Consider the following 14,345-nt stretch of genomic DNA (forward strand, 5'->3'; position numbering starts at 1 on the left):
TTTACGCTTGGTAACATTACGATACGTTGTGTTATTGTACATGAATGCCACTGAGAAATAAAAAAAGAGTTACTAGAGAATTTCTTTGGGAGTTTTTCATAACATTGTGTGTTTGGATTTGAATATTGGATATGCTGAAATCTTACATCACGTATTGGGTTTTGTTGATTTTCATATTAACGACGGTCTCCAAAGGCGTCCTACGTTCCAGGTTTCGTATCAGTGTGTTTTACCGCCACCCGACGGTAGAATGTATGAACAGCAAGGGCTGGGCAACAACCTGGCGATGCGTTTAGGAACACCACGTCTAAATTCCTTTTGGAATTTCTCATCGAGATTTTTGTACGACGTTAGATATTGACTTTTCCATTCTATATCAGCAAAACTATTTTTCGATTTAATTTCTGGTATCATATTTCTGACTGTTCCAGAAGACATTGTATGTTCCTGTTTACCTCGTGTTTCTTCCCTCTGCTGGTGTAATGTAATCACACTGATAAGGCTTGAACAGTATGGTTTTCCAAATACATTTGGAAAGCACTGTTCAACGATGACACGCAGATTTTTGCTGTTTACGGCTTCGTTATTCCCTCTGTGAATAACGAGTGTCCATTGATTTCTATTATTCAGTGTAAGAAAATCCGAGCGTGGTGATTGAACGCATCAAGCTCGTATCGTACATTGCTGTCATTTATTCGCGGATTTTCCAATCCCCCACGAATACCGCGGGGCTGTCATTTCTCGGTGATACAATGAACGGCCTCGCCCTCTATCGCCCTCTAGCGGCACCTCTGCGCGTCACAACCGGAGGATCCAAACGCCATCATCGCCCTCCTCCTCCTCCTCTTCGTCTTCCTCCTCTTCGTCATCTCTCCTGCATCTCTCCGGTGTTGTTCTCAAGACGCATCTTCCTCCTCCCTTCCGCCCCTGAACGCAATCCACCAGCTGCTGCACTATAGCGGACAAAAACGACAACATAGAAAAAGGAAACATTTATTTTTCCTTTTCGTCATTATTGTACATATTTAGGGAGGGGGGGCGGCTCGCGCTATGGCGAAACACCGCAAAGACAGAGACAGCTGGGGTGAGTGTACGTGCCATTATCTCTCTTTTTTTTTTTAATTCATCACCTTTTTATGGGTGTTAACAGCGCAGCCTCCTTGTCGACGTCATTGTGTGGGGGGGCTTGTTTTTGTACAGAACGATGATTAATGGCAAGCCTATGGAGAAAAAATAGTGTGCAACGATACCTAAATGTCGCCTTTAAGGACTTGAAAAATAAATGGGAGTTTCTGGTGTTGTAATTATGTAATGGTGCATAGGGGAATAGTAAAAAGTCACCTTCAGGAGAGTGTTGTATCATTATGCGTGATTTAAAATGCATATTTCGTGTTTGATTTTTTTTTTGCGAATGTAAAGCCATAAAAAGGGTAACCCAGTTGGACGTTTCCGGCTGGTGTAAGATGCAGCAGTGATGGCAACGCATGGGCGAGGCAGGCCTCTTTGCAAGCATTTTTTGTTTTCAATATTCATTACTAAAAAAAAATTGCAGCAAAAGCGTGATAGAATTGCTCATTGTGCTTTGCGTAAATGAGCACTTGTGCGTTAAAGAGGATGTCAAATATTTTCTTCACAAAAATATGTTCTATGCAACTCCCATCTAAACAAGATAATCAAAATATTGTTTTTGTAGAATATGAAATTAGAATGCCAATGCCATTTTTTTTTTCATTTTAGGGCGCGACAGCTTGATTTCAACTGAAAATGACATCAGGCCTCAGAAACGACCAATCACAGCTCAGTTTGCAAATGAGCCATTCTTGAAAAAAGAAATTGTTGCTCTTAAAAAATAAAATAAAATAAAAAAAAATCACCTTTTGTAGACCCACACCTACAAGCGAGAATTTTGCAGAATCGTTTTTATGAGAAGACCATTAGATAAAAAGCCTGTAATGATGAGATGGATTTACGAGTTTTGTGGTATTTAAAGGAATATTTTGTTTCATTTGATAATTTTATGGTAGACTGAAAATGTCACTCAAATATTTAACAAGCTTTGTTGAAATAATTATTATTTTATATTAATATATATTTAATATATTATTATATTATAATTAATATATATTATATATATATATATATATATATATATATATATATATATATATATATATATATATATATATATATATATATATATATATATATATAGCGAGAGAGAGAGAGAGAGAGAGAGAGAGAGAGAGAGAGAGAGAGCATGAGAGTGAAAATTAACCGCAAAATTTCCATATTTAATCGCAATTAATAACAATTCCCCCCCCCCAGGGTCCCTGGGGGACAAGAACGTGTACGACTGGAGTTCGGAGGACGAAGAGTCAGACGGGCGGGCGCGGCCGATCCAGGTGCTACTGGTGAAGGACGACCACACCTTCGAGCTAGACGAGGCAGCGCTGAGTCGCATCCTGCTGGCTGAGGATGTGCGGGACCGCGAAGTGGTCGCCATCTCGGTGGCGGGGGCCTTCCGCAAGGGCAAGTCCTTCCTCATGGACTTCATGCTGCGCTACATGTACAACCACGTGAGTGGCGCCACCAAAAACACACCCAGCGTTTTGTTTATTTTGCCATTGGATGAACATCAATTTTTTTTTTTTTGATGGAACTCTTCGCTTTAGGGGTCGGACGATTGGCTGGGACAAGCCGACGAGCCCCTGACCGGCTTCTCCTGGAGAGGCGGTTCGGAGCGGGAGACCACCGGTATCCAGATTTGGAGCGAGGTCTTCCTGGTGGACCGGCCCGACGGCACCAAGGTGGAGTCTCTTTTTAATTTTGTGTGGGCGCAATATCCAGAAATGAACTGCTACTTTAGAACAGATGTTCTCAAATGGTTGCACTAGTACACCTTCAGGAGGGTATGTGAAATATTAACAGGGTTCCTGCACTTATCAGGAAATCCATTCTCATTGTTGGTCATGCATTGACATGTCTTTTCAAAGTAAGAACAAATTAATTGCAACATGAAGCAAGTCGTTGCTGAATTGTGTTATAGTGACTCATTGTACCCCCAAAAAATCTCATGAAATGAGTGGCTATTTTCCATGCCAGAATTTTTTTTATGGGGGTAGCCAGGGTATCATAACAGTTCAATGAGGTAATGTTATTTTACTGTTTAAATATAATTGATGGAGGTTAGAGAACACTCCATGCATGTGAAAAAAAAATCTAGATTTTCCTCTAGGTGTAGGGGTGGCCATGACCGCCCCTAACCACCATGTAGCTCCGCCCCTGAACAAACCTAGTGTGTGTGACTGCCCACCTCTGGGTGCTTGAATTGCTCGAATTTGCGTGTGGCGACACAGGTGGCGGTGTTGCTGATGGACACACAGGGCACCTTCGACAGCCAGTCAACGCTCCGCGACTCGGCCACCGTGTTTGCTCTGAGCACCATGATCAGCTCCATGCAGGTACCGCAAAAACAGGATCTGGGGCAATTTCGAAAAAAAAAAAAATGGATATCTCCGTGTTTAGACAGGAAGTATCACATTTTCTGCATTATAAGACGCACCGGATTATAAGGCGCACCTTCAATGAACGTCCGATTTTAATATGTTTTCATATATATGGCGCACTGCATTATAAGGCGCATAGAATAGAAGCTACAATAGTGGCTGAGGTTGCATAATGCATCGACTAGATGGAGCTGCGCTAAAGGGAATGTCAACAAAACAATCATAATCAATTTCAATCAGAAATTGAGAATAAAGACGATTTGTGTACTAGGTGAAAAACGGGAAAAAATACCTGAGTATTATGAAACGATTTGTCTTCTGCAGGTGTACAACATTTCCCAGAACGTCCAAGAAGATGACCTTCAACACCTGCAGGTAAACTTTTGAAAATAATCAGATGATGTCTTCAGGTTTGGTGAAGCAGCATGGGTCTTTTCGAATTTAGAGCAAATGAATTGGAACAGTGCATCCTCTTTATTTTCAAAGAAACCAACTCGAAAAAAATTTACAGTTTTAAAAGTCACAGAAGCAGGGATAAAGTCACGAATAATTCAACATGGATAAATTTGATTATTATGATTGATTTTTCTGATCATAACACAACTATCACGTGATTTCACCCGACAGTTGTTTACAGAGTACGGCCGACTTGCAATGGAGGAGACCTTCCTCAAACCGTTTCAGGTACTTTGTGTTGTTTTCGCTTGATTGCGAAATATGACTGTAACATAATATGTATTTTTTGTTCATGAAAAATAAATTAAATTATACTCTTAGCGTCATCTGTTCTTATTCCTCAGTCCATGATATTCCTCATCCGAGACTGGAGCTTCCCGTATGAGTTTCCATATGGGCAAGAGGGAGGCATGAAATTTCTGGAAAAGAGGCTCAAGGTCAGTGATCATGGATGTTATTTGCTGGTCTCTACCGCCACCTAGTGTCCTGAGGTGAAACACATGTCAACAAAGAATTTTCCGTTTGCTGACATAGTTTGACCGCCACTCAACGGAATGTTGCAAAAATAGCATTAAAATCAATGTCATAAATCACAAAAATTATAATTATAATGGTTTTATATGCTCCAAAATTTGGACAATGATTATTTTTGGACACAAAATCTCGCACGTCCAGCTGCAATCACATAGAATTGTCAGAATCGTTGCGTTTTGAAATTTTATATGTTTTAATCATCTGCTGGAAATGTCATTATTTTTCCCTATTGATTCTTTTATGAGATCATAAAAAAATCAAAGGAAATTCCATAATTTGTAACATAATGCCACAAGGGTTTTAAAGTGCTAATTGATTACTTCAGTTCTTTAATACCTAAAGTAATTGATTCCTTTAACGTATAAAGTCATTCATTACCTTAGTACCTAACTATCCAAAAAAACAAGTTAATTTAGTACTTAATTTATTTAGTACCATAAATTTTAGACACTATTTTAGATTAAAATAAATACCTGGGACTAATGTCTGCACACTTGCCTTTGGCATTGAATGCATTAAAAGTAACATTTTCTTTGTGACTTTAAAATTGTGCATAGATTTCAGAGAACCAGCACGAGGAGCTGCAGAACGTACGCAAACACATCCACTCGTGCTTCACCAACATCTCCAGTTTCCTGATGCCTCACCCCGGCCTAAAGGTGGCCACCAACCCGCACTTCGACGGACGGATCAAAGGTATCCAAAGGAATAAACCCTGGCAGCAGCTTGCAGATTGAGGTGGGGCGGAGCTAAACTTTTGACTCCGCCCACACTGATTATTATTATTATTTTTTTACTTTTTAACTTTTTTTTTGTTTTAAGTAACGGATGTGAAGTCATAAGCCCACGCGTCATTAAAGCCACCAAGGAATAATTCAAAATAGGTGTATAGGCTCAGTGTGGGCGGAGTCAAACTTAAGCTCCACCTTGATATGCAAGGTGTAGGCAGGGCTACTGGAACTCAATGATTTGCCATTCGCCGACTCTTCCCATTTGTGCTGAATCAATCACTCGATTTAAAATGCCACGTGCCTTCTGAAGTGCCATGCTAACAGAGTAGCAGGCTAACAGTTAGCATTAGCCAACAGCTGTGTTTGAGGACCATAACAAAAACAACTTAACAACAACCTTGTTGCATTTGTCTTGAATGATTTGAGGTCAGAAAAGGAACATTTCGAGAGGGCCAATTCCGACCTTCTACTTTCCTCAAACGCAGCATTCGTCTGTGTGGGCGGAGTCAAATGTTTCACCGCACCACGCAATGGTTGAGCCACGCTTCGACCAGCAAGCTGCACCCAGAGCTCCTCGACGCAGAGCCAATTATTTGCCATTCAAACCCTCAACTTCGACGTCTATGTTGGTTATATTCAGCTCGAACGCTTTGAGGTCGCAACCGGGTCAACCCGAGCGGGATAAATCCCAGTTCCAACCTTCATCGTTTCAGTTCATCTCATCCACTCTCGATGTACCCGGCGAGGGCTCTTAATAAACATTACAAACGGGTCTGCGGATGATTACAGAGATCGACGGCGAGTTCATCAGCAACTTGAAGATTCTGGTGCCCTGGCTCCTGAGTCCTCGCAACATTGACGTGAAGGAGATCAACGGCAGCAAGATCACCTGCAGAGGCCTTCTGGAGTACTTCAAGGTCTGGAATGCCGCAGTGTTTCTAAAACGTCCACGCTTTTTAATTTGATGCCCTTCTTCTTCTTGTATTTATACTCCAGGCTTACATTAAGATTTACCAGGGTGAGGAACTACCTCATCCCAAATCCATGCTGCAGGTAAAGGTCTGAAGTAGCCGTGAAGATAAGGCCGGGAAATAAGTCGGACGGACGGAAGCAAGGGGATACGGTGAACTCATGATGTTGTGGTTTGTGTCAGGCAACAGCTGAGGCCAACAACCTGGCGGCGGTGGCTGCGGCCAAGGATCTGTACAACAAGAAGATGGAGGAGGTCGGTCCGAATCCGCCATAAGACGCGGGCCTCGCCTTTTGCGGCCACTAAACCGCCCCGCCGTCCCCGGTCAGGTGTGCGGCGGCGACCGTCCGTTCCTGGCGCCCAGTGAGCTCCAGGCGCGCCACGCCGTCATCCGCGAGGAAGCTCTGGCGCTGTTCCGCGGCGTGAAGAAGATGGGCGGCGAGGAGTTCAGCCGGCGCTACCTGCAGCAGCTGACGGCCGAGGTGGACCAGATCTTCGTCCAGTACATCAAGCACAATGACTCCAAAAACATTTTCCACGCCGCCCGCACGCCCGCCACCCTCTTTGTGGTCATCTTTGTCATGTACGTGGCGGCGGGTGTGACGGGCTTCGTGGGCGTGGACGTCATCGCCAGCCTGTGCAACATGATCCTGGGTCTGGCCCTCATCACGCTCTGCACCTGGGCCTACATACGCTACTCGGGGGAGTACCGGGAGCTGGGGGCCGTCATCGACCAGGTGGCCGGGGCGCTCTGGGACCAGGTCGGTCGCGACTGACATCCGTCTGTCCGTTTATACGTCCGTCTCTGCATCCATTTGTCGGATTTTCCGTCCGACCTCAGTCCACTGTCCCCTCCAAACCACTGGATCAAAAATGACCCAGTTTTGGTCAAATTCTACAAAAATACGGGTGTTTTGGAACCGCTCCCTTTCTGGGTTCTTGGGTCAAGTCCGTGGGTCCATTTTTTTTCGTTGCTAGCAAAATTGGGTTGGTATTTTTTGACTCAGCAGTTCTAGAGACAAAACCGCTTTGTTTTGTACTACACAACCCAGAAGGTTGAGTCAAATTCAACTAAGGAGTAGGTATTTTGTACGAAAAAAAAAACAGAAATGTGGATACAATTCAACCAAAGAGCGAATTTTGACCAACATTTTTGACCCAGCAGTTTCAAAGGGACAAAACCTGGGTTGTTTTGTACAAAGAACGCAGAAAGTTCGATCGAATCGACCTATGGAGTGGGTTTGCCCAAATTCTGACCAAACTGGGTAGTTTCTGACCCAATAGACATTTTTTCCCAAAAGAACCCACAAAGTTGGTTCAAATTGAACCAAGGAGCGACCAAAAATGTTTGGTGCGTCCATGTCTGATTTTTCAGTTTTTCTTCTATTGTTGATACCTTCTAAAAGTTTCTTTGTTTCGATACCGCATTCCTCGACTCACCGTGTCTTCTTTTTTTCCCGCCTTTGCAGGGGAGCACGAATGAGGTAAGGACGTGCAATCCATCGTTCCCTGCGATCCTTTTCAGTCCCCCGTGTGACCCCCTTTTTATGACTCCCACCACGCAGGCGCTTCACAAGCTGTACAACGTAGCGGCCAATCACAGGCACCTGTACCAGCACGCCTTCCCCGGTCATCAGGGCGACGACAACGCGGCGGAGGGCGAGGAGCGTGACAAGAAGCGGGACTGACGGGCTTTTTTTTAATCCCGCTCAGCACGGACTGTATTCTGCTCACGTATACGCCGAGCATCTTCATCCCTCAGAATCCTCTTCATTAACTGTCACTGACCACCCGGGCGAGGGAGGTAGTAATTGTGCGATGCTTGGAGAGCCGTTTGATGTGATATCTTACTAGCGTACTAGTAGGGCAACCACTAGTTACATTATCTTATAAATGTGACTGGTGAGGCAAACCTGTGCACTGGTTGACAACTAGATTTTTTACTGCCATTTACTATTGGTTGACGTTTCTGTGCACTAGTAGTACAATCTGGGATCACTAGAACAGCCTTTTTTCACTAGTAGAACCTCTTTGGAATACTCGTAGAACAATTATGGTGCACTAGTAGAATGACAAGGGCTGCTAGTTGGATGTCTACCACTAGTTATGGTTTTATCCTGCTATCTACTGGTAGGAGAACGCCTCGGGCTCACTAGTGGAACAACTCGGGGGCACTAGTAAAGCGACTGGAGTGCAAAAGTAGAACAAATAGAAAATGGCTACTAGTGGAGGGGCTGATGTGAACAAGTAAAACCACTATGGGGACTCAAAAAACGACTAGAGTCAGTGCACTAGTAGAATGACAAGGGCTGCTAGTTGGATGTCTACCACTAGTTGTGGCTTTTATCCTGCTATCTACTGGTAGGAGAACAACTTGGGCTCACTAGTGGAACAACTCGGGGGCACTAGTAAAGCGACTGGAGTGCAAAAGTAGAACAAATAGAAAATGGCTACTAGTGGAGGGGCTGATGTGAACAAGTAAAACCACTATGGGGACTCAAAAAACGACTATAGAGTCAGTGTACTAGTAGAATTACTATGACACAAATAGAATGACGGGGACACACTAGTAAAATCACTATGGGGCACTAGTAAAATGACTAGAGTGCAAAAGTAGAACAAATAGTGGCCAATGGTAGAATGAATAGTGGGCATGTGTAAATCCTGAGGCACTCAAAGACCCGGGACACTAGTAGAATGACGAAAGTGCACTAGTGGACAATATCGGAATGATTGGAGTGCATTTGTAAAACTACCTTGTGGCACTAGTCCATGGAACAAACTAGTGAGGTCAAAAAGTGTTTAAGTGCATAAATAATTCGGAGCACTAGTCTAGTCTTGTTCTAGTAAATATCAGATGCGCTCAAACGGCTCGCCAAGCGGAGGAAAGCAGGTCTCGTTTGTTTGTTTATTTGTCGCCCTCTTGCGGAGGTTTGTGGTACGGCAAACGGTGCGTGCGGCCCACTTCATTAGGGACACCTGCACGCTCATGTGAGCCAATAAAAACCCTGATCACGCTCACTTTTTCTTGGCACCGCCAGAAAATGACTTGAAGTCTAAATTTTCCTCTCATATAAAGTGTTTTGAAAGCAAAATGTGATAAGCTTACTCATAATATGTCCACATATGTGCGGAACTTTTTAATTTATTGCAATTGTTTTTTTTTTTAATTGGTTTATACAATTTTGTCACATTCCCGTATTTTTTACTGTATTAGTGTAGGGTGTTTGCATCTATGCAAAAAAAGCGTCTAAAATGGTTTGAGTGCTCATATTTATGTTTATGAATTTGTATTCAAAAGTAATGTCATGGGTTTCACACCTTCAATAACATGCGGTACATTTTTCAGAATTCTCCAATTGATTGTTTTTTTTTCATTTATTTTATTTATGTATGTACCTACACATTGTTTTTCTTCACAACAGATTTTTACAAATCTTTTTACAGTTTATCATGTGTTTTTATTATTATTAATGAAGGCATGTGTGAGAAGACAACAAACTATTTGATGTTTTTTTTCCCCTATTTTATTGACTTGTACATAGTATAAGTCACTATTATTTATTAAAAATATGTTAGGCTTTGCTCACTTAACTCCAGAGCTGTGTTTTTAATTGTACAGCCTACATGTTATATTGTTATTATTTGAAATACATTTTTTTCCTCCCACAATGGTGTTTTTCAGTGGTCATATTTGTTTTGTTTTTTTTATATATATATTTAATTACAAATGCGTTTCTTTTGATCTGTTGGGAAAAACATGTCACCTCACATTGTGTCCATCGTGTCTATTAATACAGTTTGAACAAATGTTTTAATTTAACTCCTGGGTGTCTGAGGATTTTTCATTAACCTTGGTGAAATATAAATATATTTTTACTTTCAACCCCTCAAAAAAAAAAAAAAAAAAAAAAAAAAAAAATATATATATATATATATATATATATATATATATATATATATATATATATATATATATATATATATATATATATATATATATATATATATATAAAATTAACAGCTTTTCAATTGCTTCATTAGCATTATAAAAGCTGTTGAATTTTGAATGTGCGATTAATTCAAAAAATGAGGGGTGATGACATTTCTCTGATCCACTCTATGACGAATGTAATGTAAAGTTATTGTTACCATATGACAACTAAGGGCTTTCTTTACTAATTTTTTTTTTTACCCTTATACCTCATAAAGGAGGCTGTCGTCATTGCGGTACTATTTATTGAGCATCAGCGCTTCCAGTCCAGAGTAGTCTTTAAGATTCTATCTTAATTCCGCAAGTCAAGCGTCTACCCGAAGTGCCTGAAGTAACCAGAAGCTTCAAGATGATCCATCAAGCCAAAAGCTTTCTCCTTCTTGTCTTCAGTGTCCTTCTGAGTCGCGGTGAGTTCCAACATTCATTTAATTATGATTTTTTTCTTGAACTTTCAGTTAACTCATTGGTTCAACGGTGACGGTTGTTATCGATGTTTTGCTTATTTATTGGCTTGAAAATAAGACCTTTAATTCTGAATATTGCCGTTCTGTTTTTTTTTTTTTTTCCCGCGTCGTATTTGATTTGACGCGAATATGTGGCGTTAAATCACAGATGTGTTTTTTCCGAATTTAGTGCAAAAAAATGCTGGAATTTGACTGGGTGACAGGTTAAAATTCAACAACGAGAAAACTATTTTTTTCTTCCTCATAAAATCAAAAAATGAATTTCTCTCAGAAGGCCGTTTTAAATCGCTAACGGATCTTCACGGACACTTCATCTTCAAGGACAGTGAAATAAATCCGTGATCAATTGTGACGTATGAATAGTTACATATGACAACATCAAGGCAAAACGCGCACGCGCACTGACTTTTCGTGGTCAATAAAATTACAGCACTCGTTGATAACGTGCACACGAAAAGGGCAACGCATGGAATCAGCTTTTATCTTTGGTTTGAAAAAAAATATTTACTTCGACATGTCATTTTGTAATTATTTCAACATTTACTAAAATATGGCCATCTTGTCCTGCATTGCTTCACAAAATACTCATGTCTTTCCTCCGGACATTATAATGACATTAAATGTTTATCAGACATTCAATCACAGGTTTTTATTAAAAAAATAAAAAAATCAAGTTTTGTGGTAAAGAAAGTTTTAAAAATGTCTGGTACTAAATTGGTAAAGTAATTGCTTTAGGTTGTACTAAAGCAATTAACCACTCGATTACTTGTGTACTTCCTTTGTTCAAGTCTGTTGTTGTTGATTTTCTTTCCAGGGCATTGTGAGTGTCCCACAGGCTGGCTGGACCACCAGGACAATTGTTACTACGTCTCCGGGGACACCAAGACGTGGAAGGAGGCCAACGCCTTCTGCCTGTCGCATGACAGCAACCTGACCAGTATTCTGGACGACGACGAGAAGGTCGCGTGAGCTCTCTTCCACCTAATTTACCTCGCGAGTACAAGCTCCATATTGCTTGATGGCTTGCAGGAATGGTTGAGGACAACATTGGGACGGGGCAAGGCCTGGCTGGGCCTGACAGACGAAGGCGCCGAGGGGGTGTGGAGGTGGACCGACGGAAGTCCCTTCAGACAATCCGTGGCGTAAGTGCCGCTCAGATCCCTCCTGGTCATTTGTTGCTAGGAAGATTCTATTTGGCAGGATCTCTTTTTTTTTGGCAGGAACTGGGGGAAAGGTCAACCCAACACCAACCGCAAGCAGGGCGCACACTGCGCGGCGGCGGCCAACGAAGGGGGTCGCTGGTACAACTACGACTGCGACAGCACCAAGGAGAACTACGTCTGCAAACGAGTCAAACTCGTGGAAATCGTGAGTCGCCATGGCGCAAGAAAAGGAGTGATGCTAAGCTAACGGCGCCGTCGCTCGCTTTCAGGTGGCGCCGCACGCCCCTGAACCGCTGAACGCAAACGAGCAACTGGCAATGGAGGTGGTCACCAAGATGGTTGTTGCGGGAAAAGTCGTGACCGTGAGTAGTCGCCCAGCAAAAGTTGGCGTGACCTCACCACCATGCTAAGCGTCTGGTTTTGTTTCCCGCCCAAATGCCAATGAGGCCAAGAAGCCCAAGCCACTTGATAAGGAAGATGTCCAGGTGCCCAGGAAGACTTCCAAGCCACTTCATATGGAAGATGTCCAGGTGCGTGGCATGATGGACCTTTTTCTTTCAAATGCCCGCGACATTTGAACGCACCATGTAGTTAGCAATTAATGTTGGGGCCTTGTGTAAAATTGACAAGCAGTTCCTCAGCAATTTATTTTTTTTTTTTTTACACAATTTCCTTGTCAAAATTGCATTCTCTTGTCGTAGGGTATTCACATCGGGGAGCTGGTCAAAGGTCTCAGAGTGGGCAATATCATCACCGTCAAAGGGCGACCCAATCAGAACGCAAAGCGGTACGAGTTCGCTACAAAAGAGGTTGTTACCACGGCAACATGTTTGCGCTTTGTTGTTTTTAGCTTTGCCGTCGATCTCCACATCGGCAACAGCTATGGCGACCGCACCAAGCTGAACGTGAACCAGCGCCGCATCGCACTTCACCTGGACCCTCGTTTTGAGTTTTGGGGGTTTCTGAATGTGTTTGTGTGCAATTCCTTACTGTCTGACTCCTGGGGGGTAGAGGAGCGCCACCGGGCCTTCTTCCCCTTTGCACGCGGCCAGCTGTTTGAGGTCAGTTCTTTACTCTTGAAAATGTTGTCAACCTAAAAGTATTTTTAATGTTTTTAACACTCCAGACATTTGAATCCATGTACTTTTTTTTTTAAAACTATTTTGAATATTTTTTACTTTTTTTTTTCAAGTGTTTGGCTAAAGGAGGGGCTAAAATGGCTTGTTACTTAAGAACTACTAATTAAGTATTAAAGTAATTGATTACCTTGCATAAATACAGTAGTTATGTAGATCATTAAAGTAATTATGTACGTAGGACTTATCAAGACATAAGTAATTCCTCTAACTCCTATATTAATTGATTACTTTAAGGCCTAAAGTAGGCAATTCCTTCATTAAGTACTAATTACCCAGAGTAATCAATTACTAGTGTGTTACTGCCTACGGATGATCAACCACGCAAGACTGTATATACAACTGACGTTTACTATTTCGTAAACAGGAAGTGCAACATCTAAACACGTCCCCAGGGCAAAAAAATAAATAAAATTGACCGTAATGTGCAAACGACATCACGCAAAAAAATAACTTCAAGTATATTATACTTCCGGAAAATAAACTTGAGGAATAAATAACAAATGAAATGACAAATACTTTTTTTAGCAGTAAAAGGATCTCAGTACCTGTTTTGCTCCCCCTTGTGGTTCAGATGAGCATCCGCTGCGACGAGGACTCTTTCCATGTGTACGTCAGCAACAACTTCCAATTGGACTACAAGTACCGAGTGGGCCTGGACCAGATCACGCGTGTGACCGTGACAGGTGACGTCACGCTGGAACGCGTCACCTTGTCCTGATGTCACCACAATAGCAAAAGCCCCATTTCCTGTTTCATCCCATAATGCATTATCATTACATTATCCATTTTTTTTTCTGTACTGTATCAATGAACACAGATCATTGCTGCCACCTAATGTATGACTTGACAATGACAGTTATGGTGTAAAAATTGCAAGAGATCGCATTGAGATTCATGTTGCTTTGAAAGTTTTTTTCTGTATTGTAAACTTTCTGTATTGATAAAATAAAAGCTTTAAAAAGTTTGCATATTCTGAATGCATATAGTTTTTTGTAGACTTCAGGATGCAAAATTGTGGCCTTAAATGTCTAACCTAGCTTTCATCAACAAATCAATACAGAATTAAGATACTTTGAATTAAGATACTTTTAATCTCGATTACTGTGCTGCCCCCTATTGGCCAAGAGTCATCACTAGATTACAACACATTGCTGTCACCCCACAGCATTGTCGCAGCCATGCAGACGTGGCAGGTTGCGACCGTTGTGTGGGTGTGTCACATGACCATGAGGGAGCCTGAGACCTCGACTTGTCATTACACAAATTTATTTTTGTATTTAACTTTTTTTTTTGTATTAACATCTGTTTTGCTTCCACAGCATCACCATGCATATTTATCATGGACATTACACACTGTATATATACATAATCATTTAAATAAATTGGGA

The 14,345-nt window shown here is 41.8% G+C and overlaps 2 protein-coding genes across 3 annotated transcripts; both read left to right on the forward strand.

Annotated features, from left to right (window-relative positions):
• Positions 1–812: 812 nt before the first annotated feature.
• On the forward strand, positions 813–10,020 carry atl1 (atlastin GTPase 1). 2 transcript variants are annotated; one of them, XM_088433745.1, is made up of 14 exons: positions 813–1,090; positions 2,326–2,576; positions 2,673–2,807; positions 3,357–3,461; positions 3,831–3,881; positions 4,134–4,190; positions 4,307–4,399; positions 5,054–5,192; positions 6,017–6,144; positions 6,224–6,280; positions 6,381–6,452; positions 6,527–6,958; positions 7,667–7,681; positions 7,763–10,020. In XM_088433745.1, exons 1-14 carry the CDS (start codon positions 1,051–1,053, stop codon positions 7,883–7,885), a joined length of 1,698 nt encoding a protein of 565 aa, XP_088289871.1. In that variant the 5' UTR covers positions 813–1,050; the 3' UTR covers positions 7,886–10,020. The 2 variants fall into 2 exon arrangements, with proteins under 2 accessions (XP_088289871.1, XP_088289872.1); XM_088433746.1 differs by having other exon boundaries at positions 813–1,084.
• Positions 10,021–10,485: 465 nt separating this feature from the next.
• LOC148412562 (uncharacterized) lies at positions 10,486–13,925 on the forward strand. Its single transcript, XM_088433628.1, has 9 exons — positions 10,486–10,598; positions 11,470–11,615; positions 11,685–11,797; positions 11,876–12,023; positions 12,088–12,180; positions 12,265–12,348; positions 12,520–12,605; positions 12,669–12,879; positions 13,529–13,925. Exons 1-9 carry the CDS (start codon positions 10,541–10,543, stop codon positions 13,673–13,675), a joined length of 1,086 nt encoding a protein of 361 aa, XP_088289754.1. The 5' UTR covers positions 10,486–10,540; the 3' UTR covers positions 13,676–13,925.
• The last annotated feature ends 420 nt before the right edge of the window (positions 13,926–14,345 follow it).

Source organism: Hippichthys cyanospilos, chromosome 14, assembly GCF_059441005.1.
Source record: "Hippichthys cyanospilos isolate Australia breed blue-spotted pipefish chromosome 14, RoL_Hcya_1.0, whole genome shotgun sequence".
In the NCBI taxonomy this organism is placed as follows: domain Eukaryota; kingdom Metazoa; phylum Chordata; class Actinopteri; order Syngnathiformes; family Syngnathidae; genus Hippichthys; species Hippichthys cyanospilos.

What these genes read in the sequence shown, in the direction of transcription:
- atl1 (XM_088433745.1), top strand. Translation starts at nt 1,051, where the DNA reads ATGGCGAAACACCGCAAAGACAGAGACAGCTGGGGTGAGT. An exon ending in TGCGCTACATGTACAACCAC is followed by an intron (nt 2,577 to 2,672) that starts GTGAGTGGCGCC and finishes TCTTCGCTTTAG; the next exon opens with GGGTCGGACGATTGGCTGGG. An exon ending in CCTTCCTCAAACCGTTTCAG is followed by an intron (nt 4,191 to 4,306) that starts GTACTTTGTGTT and finishes CTTATTCCTCAG; the next exon opens with TCCATGATATTCCTCATCCG.
- LOC148412562 (XM_088433628.1), top strand. Translation starts at nt 10,541, where the DNA reads ATGATCCATCAAGCCAAAAGCTTTCTCCTTCTTGTCTTCAGTGTCCTT. An exon ending in TTCTGGACGACGACGAGAAG is followed by an intron (nt 11,616 to 11,684) that starts GTCGCGTGAGCT and finishes GATGGCTTGCAG; the next exon opens with GAATGGTTGAGGACAACATT. An exon ending in CCCTTCAGACAATCCGTGGC is followed by an intron (nt 11,798 to 11,875) that starts GTAAGTGCCGCT and finishes TTTTTTTGGCAG; the next exon opens with GAACTGGGGGAAAGGTCAAC.